General features: G+C 33.0%; 1 protein-coding gene across 1 annotated transcript; it reads left to right on the plus strand.

Annotated features, from left to right (window-relative positions):
* Positions 1-1,743: 1,743 nt before the first annotated feature.
* Positions 1,744-12,629, plus strand: LOC131855653 (uncharacterized). Its single transcript, XM_059206952.1, has 6 exons — positions 1,744-1,880; positions 5,471-5,625; positions 8,448-8,649; positions 10,701-10,828; positions 11,566-11,755; positions 12,210-12,629. The coding sequence occupies exons 1-6, from the start codon at positions 1,829-1,831 to the stop codon at positions 12,257-12,259; spliced, it is 777 nt and encodes a 258-aa protein (XP_059062935.1). The 5' UTR covers positions 1,744-1,828; the 3' UTR covers positions 12,260-12,629.
* The last annotated feature ends 1,366 nt before the right edge of the window (positions 12,630-13,995 follow it).

The raw sequence follows: 13,995 nt of genomic DNA on the forward strand, positions 1-13,995 counted from the left end.
TCCAGAGAAAGGTTTATATGTATAATACATGTATCCCTGGACTCAGCGTTAACTAGTCTCAAACTAAGCAGAGCTTGTGTTATGGGTGCTAGACAACTGATACAAATCCTTAGATGCGTTGTATACATAGGAAACACTCAGACCAACAAACAAAATCATACTTATAAATAAAAATCTTTGTGTTGCACGAGGAATTGAACCCGCGGCCATCGGAAGTGAACCGGTATGTTAAACCTCTAGACCACCGAGGTCGCCGATTTTACTTTCTCAAGACTACCCCATCTTGGATTAAGGTCGTAAATATTTATATTCCTAACATAACTACTACATATCTTAAATGTTAAATAGATAATAATAAGATGTAGAGTCAACAACATAAGTTTTATTATAGTTCATGCATTAAATTATTGTGCGCGACTATTTATTTTTTTCGAGTGGCTTCACTGAAAATCAGCGCTGCAGCGACGCGCCGCAGCACAAGCTGAGTGAACGCCCTTTCAGCTCATAGCGCAATATTAATTATTAAGTTTCTATATTTTTATTCTGTATTATGATGCTGAATAAATTATAATTATTATGACTTTTTTTCGAACTATTATAATGCTGTTGACCGCAGCTGGCCTTTACAGCTTCATCGGACGATAGCGGGCGAGTGCAGATAGCACTCCAAAACCGTAGAAGGACTTATGGAGCGGCTGAAGGCCAACTCCTGCCTGATGAATACGACGTGTCTATTGTGACTATGACTTTACAGTCGTTCATATATCTGCTTAGAGAACAGAGGTAGTCTTTGTATAAAGTCATTTGCATACCTCTATCTCACTGTTTAAAACAGCCTACAGCTGTACTTTGTAAGCTGTTTCATTTCAATGGTGAGATTTGGCAGTGAAATTGTAATACTGATGCCTAACATCATAATTATTTGTAATGACAATGTATGAGGGGTTTTTAATTCACGCATTAATGAATTGGTGCATCCGTCTACGCTGACGGAGCACTAGTAGAGGATGATAATATGGTCATGAGGTCTGGTTAGTTGGCTCATCGTGATAATTTCAACAGGAATTTATAAGGTCTGCATTTGTTTCGATCAAGTCCTTGGACTTAGTGGATGTAGATGCTTCGATTTAGAAGCTATCACGGAGCTAACATCTTATGATCTTGTGATCCCAAGCACCAAAACAAATAAAGAAAAAAAAATCTATCAATTTAATATGACACACATATAATAAAAATAAATAAAAATCTACAACAGGATATTGGTTAAATGTAATTGGTAACGATTTAACAAAGCTACCGTTAATCTTATTTAGTTACTCAACCAGTCGGTTGGTCATTTATTATTATGATAATGAATTAGAGCTAATTGGTAGTTTGTATTTATACATTTCAACTTAAAAATTCAAAATTACAACTAAATTAGTTAAAAAAGTAACGCGAAAGTTGCTTGCTCGTTCTTCTTGTGAAGAGACAGCTTTGACCGAATGAGCGGTAGGTAAAAAAAATAAGTTATGACTATTCAAAAGTGTTTCTTTTTATTTCTCTATTATCTTAATATTTCCTTTACAAAATACTTACCGGAATAAAGAATTCTTTTTTCAAATTATTAGTTTATTTAAAGTTAAGTTAATGGGTTCTTTAAAATAAAAATAGGTTGCACATGTATAGCACGTACGTACTTTAATCAACGCAATAGTGCGCGCGCGCCGTCAATCCGTACTAAACTAAATAGTTCTTGTTATGCATCGGTGATAGACAGACATACAAATTTGAATTCATGTATATATTTTATTAAATGTTTTATGTGCCATAAAAGGGTTTATCAGTGATGGCGGAAAAAGGATTTCTAACATCAGTTATATTACTATGTTTTTTATTTGGTAAGTACGTAAAAGTAATAGTTTCTGTGAGTACCAAAATTTCCCGCGTATTTATATTGTTTACTAGCTGTGCCCGTGGTTTCACGTGAAATTTATAGCTTATATATTATTCTGATGATGCTTTATTACTGCAAAGTTACATCAAAATCCGTTCAGTAGTTTTTGTGTGAAAGAGTAACAAAGTTTAATCCGCGTGAATTTAACCTGTATGTTATTCGGATCCTGTATTACTGTAAAGTTTCATCAAAATCAGTTCAGTTTTTTTATGAAAGAGTAACTAACATCCATCTATACTCACAAACTTTCGCGTTTATAATATTTATAAGATTGCACTTTTAAATACAAGATTTCAAACACGTATTAAAAATTTTGTTAGCAAAGGAGAATCTATATATAAAAGAAATCTCTTCCAGTCAACCTAAAACAGCGTGACACAGGAAGTGGTATGTGGAACACATAAATGAAAATAATAAATGTAACAGACAAAATTAAAATAACTGATTAAAACTAAAACTAAAGTATTTCTTACGGGCCTCGGTGGGCTAGCGGTTTAGCGCACCCCTTACTTCCGACGGTCGTGGGTTCGATTCCTCGCAAACGTACAAACGTTTGTATTCATGAGTATAATTCTTTGAATCAGTCTTAGTGTATTCTATGTATATTATGTATGTATTTACAAAAAAATATCTTAGTATTTACATAAGTTCTCTAGTACTCATAATACAAGCTCTGCTTAGCTTGGGACCAGTATAAAATCGTAAACAAACTTTTAAACAAGTTTATAAATAATTACATAGTATAAAACAAAGTCGGTGTCGCTGTCTGTCCGTCCCTATGTACGCTTATATCTTTAAACGGATTTTAAAGCGGTTTTTTTAAATAGATAAAGTGATTCTAGTGTAAAGTTTATATATATAATACATGTATACCCATGCCAAGCCGTTAAATATATAAAAAATAATTTTATTTTCTTGTTAGTACGTTTGTTATTTTATTAAATAAAGTAATACTAATCCATTAATTAATTATGGGTATTAGACAACTGATATAAACATGTACATAGATATATTTTTTGAAAATTACAAAACGAAAAATGATATAATTAAGCTAAAGGGTTTTATATTACAGTACCGTTGCAGATAATGTCATAAGTGATGCACATTGCTTCTCACAAGTCACATCATGAGATCATTGATCAAGCAACTTGTTTTAATAGGGTCCAATTAAAATCAATTACACTGTGGGGTCCATAACAGACAACATAACAATGTTATATTTGATGGTGATATTAAAACTACATTTGTTAACTAAATAGATGTACCTACTTGTTATAAAACGCGTCAGTCTCGATGGTTTAGCGGTTTGCACTCTTTAATTCGTATGGTTGTGGGTTCGATTATACATGTGTTCATGAGTATGATTGTTTGTATTGATCTTGGTCGCTGTTTATGTTTAGAATTTGAATATGAAATGGTCCAGCCGTGGTCTAGACAATAGGTATACCAAATTTTATTTAAATCGGTTTAGTAGTTTTGTCGTGAATCCGCGACAGACAGACAGTGTCACTTTCGCATTTATAATATTACTAAGGAGTTAGGATCATCAGGTGGACCGTCACCTTGTTTAACATTACCATTAGCTAAAAAAATATAGGAATAGAAATCTTTATTCAAATAAACTTTGTATTGAGTTTATTTGAATAAAGATTTTTTAAAGCATTTTTTAATAGTATAGTTGACGGCCTCGGTGGTCTAGCGATTTAGCACACCGCCAAACGTCCGATGGTTCGACTCGAGTTCGATTCCACAAATTATTCAAAAGTGCTTAAATTAAGTATATTTGAATAAACGATTTTCTATTCTATTCTATAAATTTTAAGAATTTTCTACAAAAATTCAAAATAAACGGGAGCTCAAAATGATGAACGTACAAACGAAAGTAAATACATTTCCGCGTTCAAAATACGTCTACGGATGTCATGTAAGTGTCCCAAATATGGTACATTAAAGTATTAAGGAGCGCACGACTGCCCAATTGAGCAAATTAAGCCTACTCTCTAAGATTTAAGACAAGACACACATACATATGTATATTGTATATAGAGCCATGGGTATTATCGCATACAATTTATATGAGGTTCCGAAAAAAACATGACTTTTTTAGGACATTTTAGATTGGAACTAGAAGTCGCCGTGACTTTTAGTTCCAAACTAAGCAACGTTCGTGTTATGGGTGCTAGACAACTGATATAAATTAATAGCCCTGGACAATTAACACCGCGCCATCTAGTCTCACGGTAAGCAGAGCTTGTATTATGGGTACTACGTAACTGATATAAATACACAGATATTTTCCTTTTTAGATAGAATACATACATAATATACATATAAATCACCGAGACCGATACAAACAAACATACTCATAAATACAAATATACTGGACGAGGAATAGAAGCCGCGACCATCCGAATAAGACGGTGAGCTTAACGGCTACGATCACCGAGGCAGTCTATACAAATAAATAAAATTGCAGTGTCTGTTTGTAATTTCGAAATAACAGCTTTGCACAAATATTACATATACGGTACTTATGTAAAAAAAATATGTCTGTTTATTTGTTCTTGCAAATCTTTGAAACGGCTTGACCGATTTTGACGCAATTTTCACTTTTCTTTTAAATAGCTTACTAGTAACTTAGTTTTATTATAGGAATGATATATATTTTCACAGCTAGTAATGAATAAATGAAAAAAAACTCTTTTTAATAACTAGAAACATATCCGTCCCTTCTCAGTTAACAATAACGCGTATATACTTATGAGTAATCAGATTCAATGAGTTATGATGGCGTCTTTCCTTCTAAGCGGCGTTTGGTAATTTGTCTAATTTAAAAAATAAAGCAAGGGGATCTTTGTATTATAGAAAGGTCTGCAGATCCTTTTATAGTCTGTTGTTTTATTAAAACAATAGACTATAAAAGAAAAGTGTGTATTTTTAATAATGTACTAATTGATCCGTCAACCGTGTCTGCTCAATTATTATTGCTTATCGATAATTCTATTTAATAAAATACTAAAAATTGAAGTGTCTATCTGTAATTTCAAATTAACATGTTATCACTAAATATATATTAAAGTAGCTTCTAAAAGTGCCAAGCATAAATACGGTTAATTAACCGTTAATAACGTAAAATGCACTTTTAAACTCTTGGCATCTATAGTATTGAATACAAATGTTTGTATCGAGCGAGGAATCGAGCGCGCGACCAACAAAGTAAATCAAAACTGCAATTATAATAATCTCAGGATAATTCACACAGCGCTATCTAGACCCAAGTTAAACTAGCTGAAGCTTATGATATGGTTACTAGATAACTGATACAAATACATAGATTTTCTTTTCTTAAATACATACATATTACAAATAGAAAACACCCAGACCGATACAAACAATCATACTCATAAATACAAATGTTTGTGCCGTGCCCGGAATCGAACCCGCGAACATTGCAAGTAAGGTGGTGTGCTGAACCGCTTGACCACCGACGCTATTTTTGACCTCTATTTATGTTATCAACATTTTTTTTTTCAGTAATAGCAAATACCACAAATGTTCATATAACAGAGGAGTGGGTCCCAGATTTGGGGTGGAAATTGACCTGCGCTTGGAACTTCAGTGGAGGGGACTCTCTTCAGTCAGTCAACCTGTTTATGAATGATAGACAATTTATGATATATAGACCTGTGGTATGTTTGTATTTTTTATAGCATAGGGGACATAAGGGAGATTGCAATGCATGAGGGGTATATGTGATGGTCAAATAACGATGTGATTATTATAGTACCAGGCACGTGTAGGATGATAACATGAGCATGAGGTCAGGTCAGTTAGCCCATCGTGATAAATCGACTTTTTTTTTTTTTTCATTTATTTAGGTCAACAAACAGTTACACATTACACATATGACTTATGGCTATTTACTAATCAATTTTAACAAATGTGTAACCCACTACGTTAACCACTGATTACTATAATTATACAATACTGCCTAAGGCATGTTACAGAGATTATGTTACTAATTAATTAACTACCACTAACAACTCTTAACAAAACTATTTTATATTAACAATACAAAGAAAACTGAAAATTTTAAGATGAATACACTGTAGACTACAATATTACAAATAATTATTATGTTAGTTACGAAAAATGATATTTACGCCTCAGTTCATTAGTTATTTGGTTTTTGAAAGAAGAGAGTTTACAGGAGAATAAATCTATTTCACTAAAGTCACAATTAGACTTGGAATTCATCACGATAGTTTCCAGGGGAAATCGCATGGTGGTCGACTCAAGCATACAATGGGGTCAAAAATCCACATTACTAACAATCTCCCCCCCCCCCCCCTCCATTTATTATAGTACTGTTCATTTATAGGATATCTTATATATAAAATTCTCGTGTCACAGTTTTCGTTCCCATACTCCTCCGAAACGGCTTGACCGATTCTCATGAAATTTTGTGAGCGTATTGAGTAGGTCTGAGAATCGGCCAACATCTATTTTTCATCCCCCTAAATGTTAGGGGTGGACTACCTACGTTTGCCGGGACAGCTAGTAATAATATGTAATATTACGTAATCTGTGATAATAATATCTCTGGACAATTCACACAGCGCCTTTTGGTCCCAACCTTAGCAGAGCTTGTTATGGGTATGGGACATCTGATAGAAATTCATACATTACATTAATAATTTTTAAACTTTCGTGTATAATATACATTATTTATTTAATTATTTTATGGCAAATAAAGGTATTTACCTATCTCGACGTTTTGACTAGGTTGCACTAGCCGTGGTCTGCTCGTAACCACGGCTAGTGCAATCTTTATTTGGCATAAAATTATTCGTGTTAAGACCCGGTTAGTAATATAAATAACATAGATACATTGTTTTTGTAAATATATACATATTAAAAAATTAACATACATAAACTGCCGAAAGTGTCCTATGTAAGTGAACAATTTTGACTTTGATCTAAAACGAAAACATATCGTACGAATCAAACTGCTTATCGGCTGAAATAGTTGAGGCTCAAGTACGCAGATAACTTTTTACAACACTTACAACAAATTTTATACAACATTTACAACACTTACAACAACTTTTTACTACACTTACAACAATTTTTTACAACACTTACTACAACTTTTTACAACACTTACAACAACTTTACAACGATTACACTAATAATGAATGTGTAGAGATTTCTATGTTGATTATCGCATGCCCCTTACTTGTTATACTGTAATCTTATATATAAAATTCTCGTGTCACAGTTTTCGTTCCCATACTCCTCCGAAACGGCTTGACCGATTCTCATGAAATTTTGTGAGCATAATGAGTAGGTCTGAGAATCGGCCAACATCTATTTTTCATCCCCTAAATGTTAGGGGTAGTCCACCCCTAATTCTTTTTTTTATAATTAAGGCAAAACAACATTTGTTGGGACAGCTAGTTATTATATAAAAAAACATCTATTCCAAAGTGCAACACACAAGTTTCTTGCTCATTCTTCTTGTGATGAATCTGCATTTCGAATGAGTGGTAGAATCAAAATATGACTATTCAAAAGTGCTTGTAATGAGTTTATTTGAATAAAGATTATTTCTATTTCTAATTCAACGTTTATCTCAGTAAATACATATATAATTGTTTTTTAAATCTATTATGCACAGCACAAATTTTATCTACAAATGAAACTGCTTAGCAGCTGAAATAGGTGAGATATTACTTACGCAGACGATTTTTTACATTGGTTCATCTCAGTAAACACATACATAACTTTTTTTTAATCTATTATGCACAAAACCAAAGCGTTTACCTATCACGGCGTATCTGTGACCGCAGCGTCCATAATTTAGCATCCGTCGACCCTCAAAAATGTATCTACTTTATAACATACAATTCGTTCATTTCCGGACGAACAAAAAAATAATTAACGTTTGTTGTATTCATTATTGTACTGACATTGTTTCGTTTAAAAAAATGAGAATATTATTGTGACACGTGCCGGCTAATTACGCTGTATTATTAACTGCATTATGTTACCCATCACTAGTAGTTTGATCCGACTTCTCTTTTATTTAAGAATGTCTTTACAGTGTATAAAAAAATCGTCGCCGCTGTCTGTTCTTATTCTTATATCTTTTAAATTATTAAACGGATTTTAATGCAGTTTTAGCAATAGATAGAGTGATTCAAAAGGAAGGTTTAGATGTATAATACATGCGTGTTATAATAGTATAGAACAAGCCGAGAAATTAAAAAAAAATTAATGCACGGATGCATTATAAATCTTTCAATTTCTCAGCTATTTTAATATTTGTTATGCATCCACTAACATAAGTGGATATGGCAGTGTGTTTTTTAAAAGAAAAATTAATAAATAGAATATCGTACCTTGTAAATATACATTTTGTTTTTTGGTGAAAGTGGTTCAGAATCGTAATATACTTCTTCGTACTTGATTTGGGATACGATTAAACATGTTGATCTTTATTTTACAGAACCATGGACCGACTGCTTCCAAAGTTTGGTCATTGACAGAAAACTTCTTAAGAATAAACTGCGAGGAGGCTATCCAACAATGTACTCTACAGATAGTGCCAACTGAATTTACCAACAATGACTTTGATTTCAAATGCGAGGTATCAGGGGAGGGACCTAAGTTCATGGTGGGCCATGACAATTACACCTTGGTTAGAACAGGTAAATTTTATATAAAACATATTAATCTTTACATATTATTAATCTTAATATTATAACCGCGAAAGTTTGTAAGTATGGATGGTGTTTGTTACTCTTTCACGCAAAAAATACTGAATGGATTTTGATGAAACTTTACAGTAATATAGCTTATATATCAGAATAACATATAAGCTTTTAATTACACGCGGGTGACAGCGCGGACATAGCTAGTAGAATATAAAACAAACTCATCGGCGCTGTGGGTTAGTTTATATCTTTTAAACTACGCAACGTATTTTAATGCAGTTTTTAGCATTAGATAGAGTGATTCAAGAGAAAGGTTTATGTGTATAATACATGCGTGTTATAGTATTGAACAAGCCGAAAATTTCAAATATTTGTAATGCATCCGTGCGAAGCCGGGTGCTAGTAGATGATAAAGGAAAGTGCTAACAATTTACGCTGACGGGGTACCAGTGGAGGATAATAAGATGAGCATGAAGTCACTTCAGCTGACCCATCTTGACAAATGGCAATTTACCACGATGTTTTCCACAGGGAACCGTGATCAGGTCAACCTGATATGGTACATTGCTAGCAATGGGTTTATTAGGTGGGAAAGGGGATTTTGAGAATACAATGCACCAAGGTAGGTTGACCTCCACGCGGTTACTCCTGGAAATCATAGTGATAAAGTACTGGTGAATTTGTCACGATGGGCTCATTGACCTGACCACATGTTCATGTCATCATCCTTCACTGGTGCCCCGCCAGTGTAAGTTGTTATCGTAGACGAAGGCAACATTCCACTAAAAACAACTATTTAAAAAAATGAGTTTATTAGTTCAAATTACTAACAATCCCCTTCCCGCCACTAGAACAGTTTCAGTCTAAAATAAATGGTAGCTGTTAAATACGAATGTATCAAAAGTAACGAACGATATTATAGTAACGACTACGTAGTTGTACAGCGACTATCGTTATTTTTGCTTTACTAACCGACTGAAACTAGCTAGTAGTTGAGTCCGGTTTCAAAAAACTTGTATTTAAGTATTTCTATCTATATAGTCTAGTATTAATTACACATCTGAATTGAAACTTCCGTACTAGTTACCTATCGGACAAAACGAAACCATATCGAGTTTTAGTTTTGTACAGCGCCATCTGGCAGCGTGTATCTGTATATTTTATAAATTTTCCCGTTATTTCTTCTCACAACTAGTAAACTACTGATTACTACTTGTAGATATTATTCAGTGGCTTTATACCAACGATGACATTGAAAAATACAAGACTGTATAACATGAAATCCTGAGCAATGACTGCCTGGATGATGAAGTGAATTAAACTGAGTCCATCGTGGCAATAAATAGTAGCCGATTCCAGTTTCAATATTATTTACAACTCACTGAACTATTTACACACCTATGAAGTGATATTAAAAATTAATAATAGTTTCATTAACTTTAATTTAAAACGAAAACAAGTCGAGTTTTACTTTTATACAGCGCCATCTAGCGCCGTATGTCTGTATTATTTATGTTTATGGTCATGCTTAAATAAATTTGTGCTTCTAGTGACTACTTGTAAAAAAGCTAAGTCGAATTCCTACTTTTTAAGCTATTTTAAATTTGAAAGGTTTTTGTCCTTCGGAGGGTCTCAGTATTGTAATGTAAGCGAATATTTAAATGATATAGTTTAGTTTTTATGTAATATTTAATTATGTCATATTATAATACATAAACAAATGTATGAATAATATTAAATTATATGTTATAGTTTAGTTAGTCATAATAATAATAATGTTATGTTTGCGTGCTCTAACAGGGTCCATAATGATCTAAAATCAATTATGATCATCTTTCGTTGTATTATTATGGAATACAATAAATATAGAGTATTGAGTATTGGGTCTAAGAAACCTAACAATATATTTATTTAAAACAACAAACATACATGCACTTTTCCTATAAATACCCTTATAAATTGACGAATTCTCTTCATAAGATCAGTTAGATATTTACCGTGTTTTCCTGCAAATAAATTCTTCTATAATTCATACTATTTTACAGTGCCGTCAAGTGATCCAGTAATCGAAGCAACTAGAAGCAAGGGATCTAGTCAGGTGACTCTGAACTGCACTGCTGCTGGGCTACCACCGCCAAAGTTTACCTGGATTGCAGGCCCTGACGATCGTGTGGTGAGTATTTAGTATAACTTTGGGCCTGAACTCTGGGGCAGGCGGAGAATTCTTCAAGAATTGTTTCTAGTAGGAACGTATTGAGGTTTATTTTCGATGGTCTCGGTGGTCTAGCGGTTTAGAACACCGCTTTACTTGCGATGGCCGCAGGTTCGATTCTAACAAAACTATGAAGACCTAGTGTTTTTTTTTTTCTGATGGTAATGGTATGGTATGGTGCCGCCTGTGCTAACGGGATGACAGGGTGAGTATGAGTTCAAGGAAGTTATCCTATCGTGACAAATTCAACAGGAATTTATGGTGTTAGTTCCCAGGGCGTACCGCGTGGTGGTATCCCGAAATAGTACATTTGCTACAATGGGATTATCAATCCACATTTCTAATAATCTCCTTTCACCCAGCCATCATAAACCGTTAGCGGAAGCGGGTGCATCATTCCATAATCATCCATTAAAAAAACAACCCCCTTTCCCCATGTAGGCCTAGTGCACTTTTCTAAATCCATACATAATATACCGGGTATAGAACCTATGACCATCGAAAAGTATGCACTTAAACCGCTATACCATGTTGTCACGTTGGGCTAACTGATCTGACTACATGTTCATCCTATCATCCTCCACTGGTGCCCCGCCAGCGTAAACCGTTAGCGCAGGCGGGTGCACTATTCCATTATCATCCTTTAAAAAAAAACCGCTATACCACCACGGTCATTAATTGGTACCAACTGATTTCAGGTCCCAGAGAACTTCAGTTCGAGCGCATGGAACTCAACAGCTAAACTATGGCAATCTTGGTCGACGTTTGTTCTACAATCAGAGGCATCTCTGCCAATAAAATGTTTATCTGCTGTACCAAAAGATGAAACGCCAGCAAAACAGACACAGTACAATTCTGCTGTTGCTAATATAATTGGAGGATTTTCGGGTAATTGTAATTTGTTTATATTCACGCCACGTTAGGTGTGGGGTAAACAGTGAGGTGAATCATTCTGGTTGGATATGACTATTTTTTTTCAAAGATGATAATGAAAAGGTGCTCCTGTTTGCCTAACAGTATAAGCTAACGGGGCACAAGTGGAGAATGATTGGATGTTTGAGCATGCTTGCCATTCCAAATACATAAAAAAATCTCATATAAGTGTCTAGTAATGTTATGTCATTGAACTTTTCTGCCACTTACCACTATATTAAATTCATATTCAAATTCAAAATATCTTATTCATGCAGGTCTATTACAGACTTATGATATGTCAAATCTACCGTCAGTTCGGAATGATTTCGAGATCAGAAGAACTGACAGGAAACTCAGCTCGTATTCTTTTCAAATAAATGTACATGTTTACAATAATACAGATTCATTTTTAAATTACCTTTTGCAGGTACAATAAAACTTTTATCAGCTGTTCTAACAACAATGCTACTGAGATGATCACACTACTGAGAGGACGTTACTTAATTAAAATGAAACAAAGTTTTAAAGTTTGTACGTTTTTTATTTCGATAGAAACCGTTGTGAACGACTGTTGATTAAAGCGACAGTTACACTATGCTGATTTTTTATCTATTAACAATAGTATACGGCCCGCCTAATGGTAGCGGCCACCGCAGCTCAAGAACGCTTATGATACCAATAACACTCACACACAACCAATCTTTGTAACATGAAGAAGACAAAAACAGTTTCTTTTAGATTTTTGTTTCAAAAATTCACAAATAAATTAAAATTTTACATTGTTTTGAATTTTTAATTCAGCGTGTAACTGAAGCTTATATTTGATAAATATATAAGTATTAATTTTTATATTGTTTTATTTAACATTTTAAATTTTAAACATTTAACAATATATTGTAATAATATATCGGATTCACAGTATCTTCTGTTGTAATTTACATAATTATAATTATTATTAATTACAATATCATAATAATTGAAATTCATATTTATTCATATGTCATGATTACCTTAAAATACATTCAAATACCTAAGGGAAATGACACAAAATGGTGCGACTCGCTATAAATAATATTTAAAATTGAATAATTTTCCTAGTAATAATATATTACAATAATAAAATTTGATAAAATTACTTTGGACGTAGGAAATTCCGTATATTTTTATTATAATTATAAGAAAATTAACAATTCGTGCTTTATATTTGTATACATATAAATTAAATATAATATAATTTGTGATGTAGAATTAACTAGAAACAATGAATAAATTGTTTATATTGTTAACAGGGTCTAAACACGAATAATTGTATGGTAAATATAAGTATTTACCTCTCGACGTTTCGACTAAGTTTCCTTTGGTCACGAGCTGACTACGAGCTACTATTTACCATAAAATTATTCATATTAACACCCGGTTCACAATATAAATAATGTGTATTAAACAAGAAAGTTTAAATGTAATTAATGAATAAACTAGGTGCTGAAGATTTTATAGCAATATTAATTAGTCAAGATAGAAACCAATAATTATTGTTAAAATAATTTCATAAAATTGATATTGGAAAGAACGACGGCCTTAGTAGTCTATGGGTTTAACACACCGCCTTCCTTCCAATGGTAATTACTTCGATTCCTTACACAATACAAGTTTTTTATTCATGAATACGATTGTTTGTATTCATCTAGATTTTTTATGTATATGTATTTATTATTTCTGTCAGTTGTTCAGTAACATAGGTTCATAACAACGTCTGCATGATTTGCGACTAGATGGCGCTGTGTGTTTGTCTTTTGATTATTATCATGAAATAGTAATTTACAACATACAGTGGGTTTAACATATAAAGACATGACCTACCAGTCAAAATTACGTCCACCAATCAGCACCTACAAATTAAAGGTATGACTAACTACATATAAAATGGAAATGTATGTTATGAAATAATTAGAGAGAATCCTTGACTTGCTCTAAGCTAAAAGAGGCCTAGATCCTGCGTATATGTCTGGTAATAAACATATTTTATACTTTTTTCCTCGTGTAACAACAATAATAGGATATTGATATTACCTTAATAATAAAATTATTCGTAATTGCCTTTAGTCGACAGACTTAAATTTAGCGGCCTTTGAATAAATAAATGAATTATTTTTGAATAATTATAAATGATTGATTTGTGAATGAAAGAATGATATTAGAGTGAATTATTTGTG

The sequence above is a fragment of the Achroia grisella genome, unplaced genomic scaffold (genome assembly GCF_030625045.1).
Source record: "Achroia grisella isolate CSIRO2021 unplaced genomic scaffold, CSIRO_AGI_Agris_v1 utg146, whole genome shotgun sequence".
NCBI lineage: Eukaryota > Metazoa > Arthropoda > Insecta > Lepidoptera > Pyralidae > Achroia > Achroia grisella.

Bases quoted from the DNA above. Each gene is read 5' to 3' on its own strand.
- LOC131855653 (XM_059206952.1), top strand. From the start codon at position 1,829: ATGGCGGAAAAAGGATTTCTAACATCAGTTATATTACTATGTTTTTTA. The intron at 5,626-8,447 runs GTATGTTTGTAT...TTTATTTTACAG, and splicing joins TTATGATATATAGACCTGTG to AACCATGGACCGACTGCTTC. The intron at 8,650-10,700 runs GTAAATTTTATA...ACTATTTTACAG, and splicing joins TTACACCTTGGTTAGAACAG to TGCCGTCAAGTGATCCAGTA.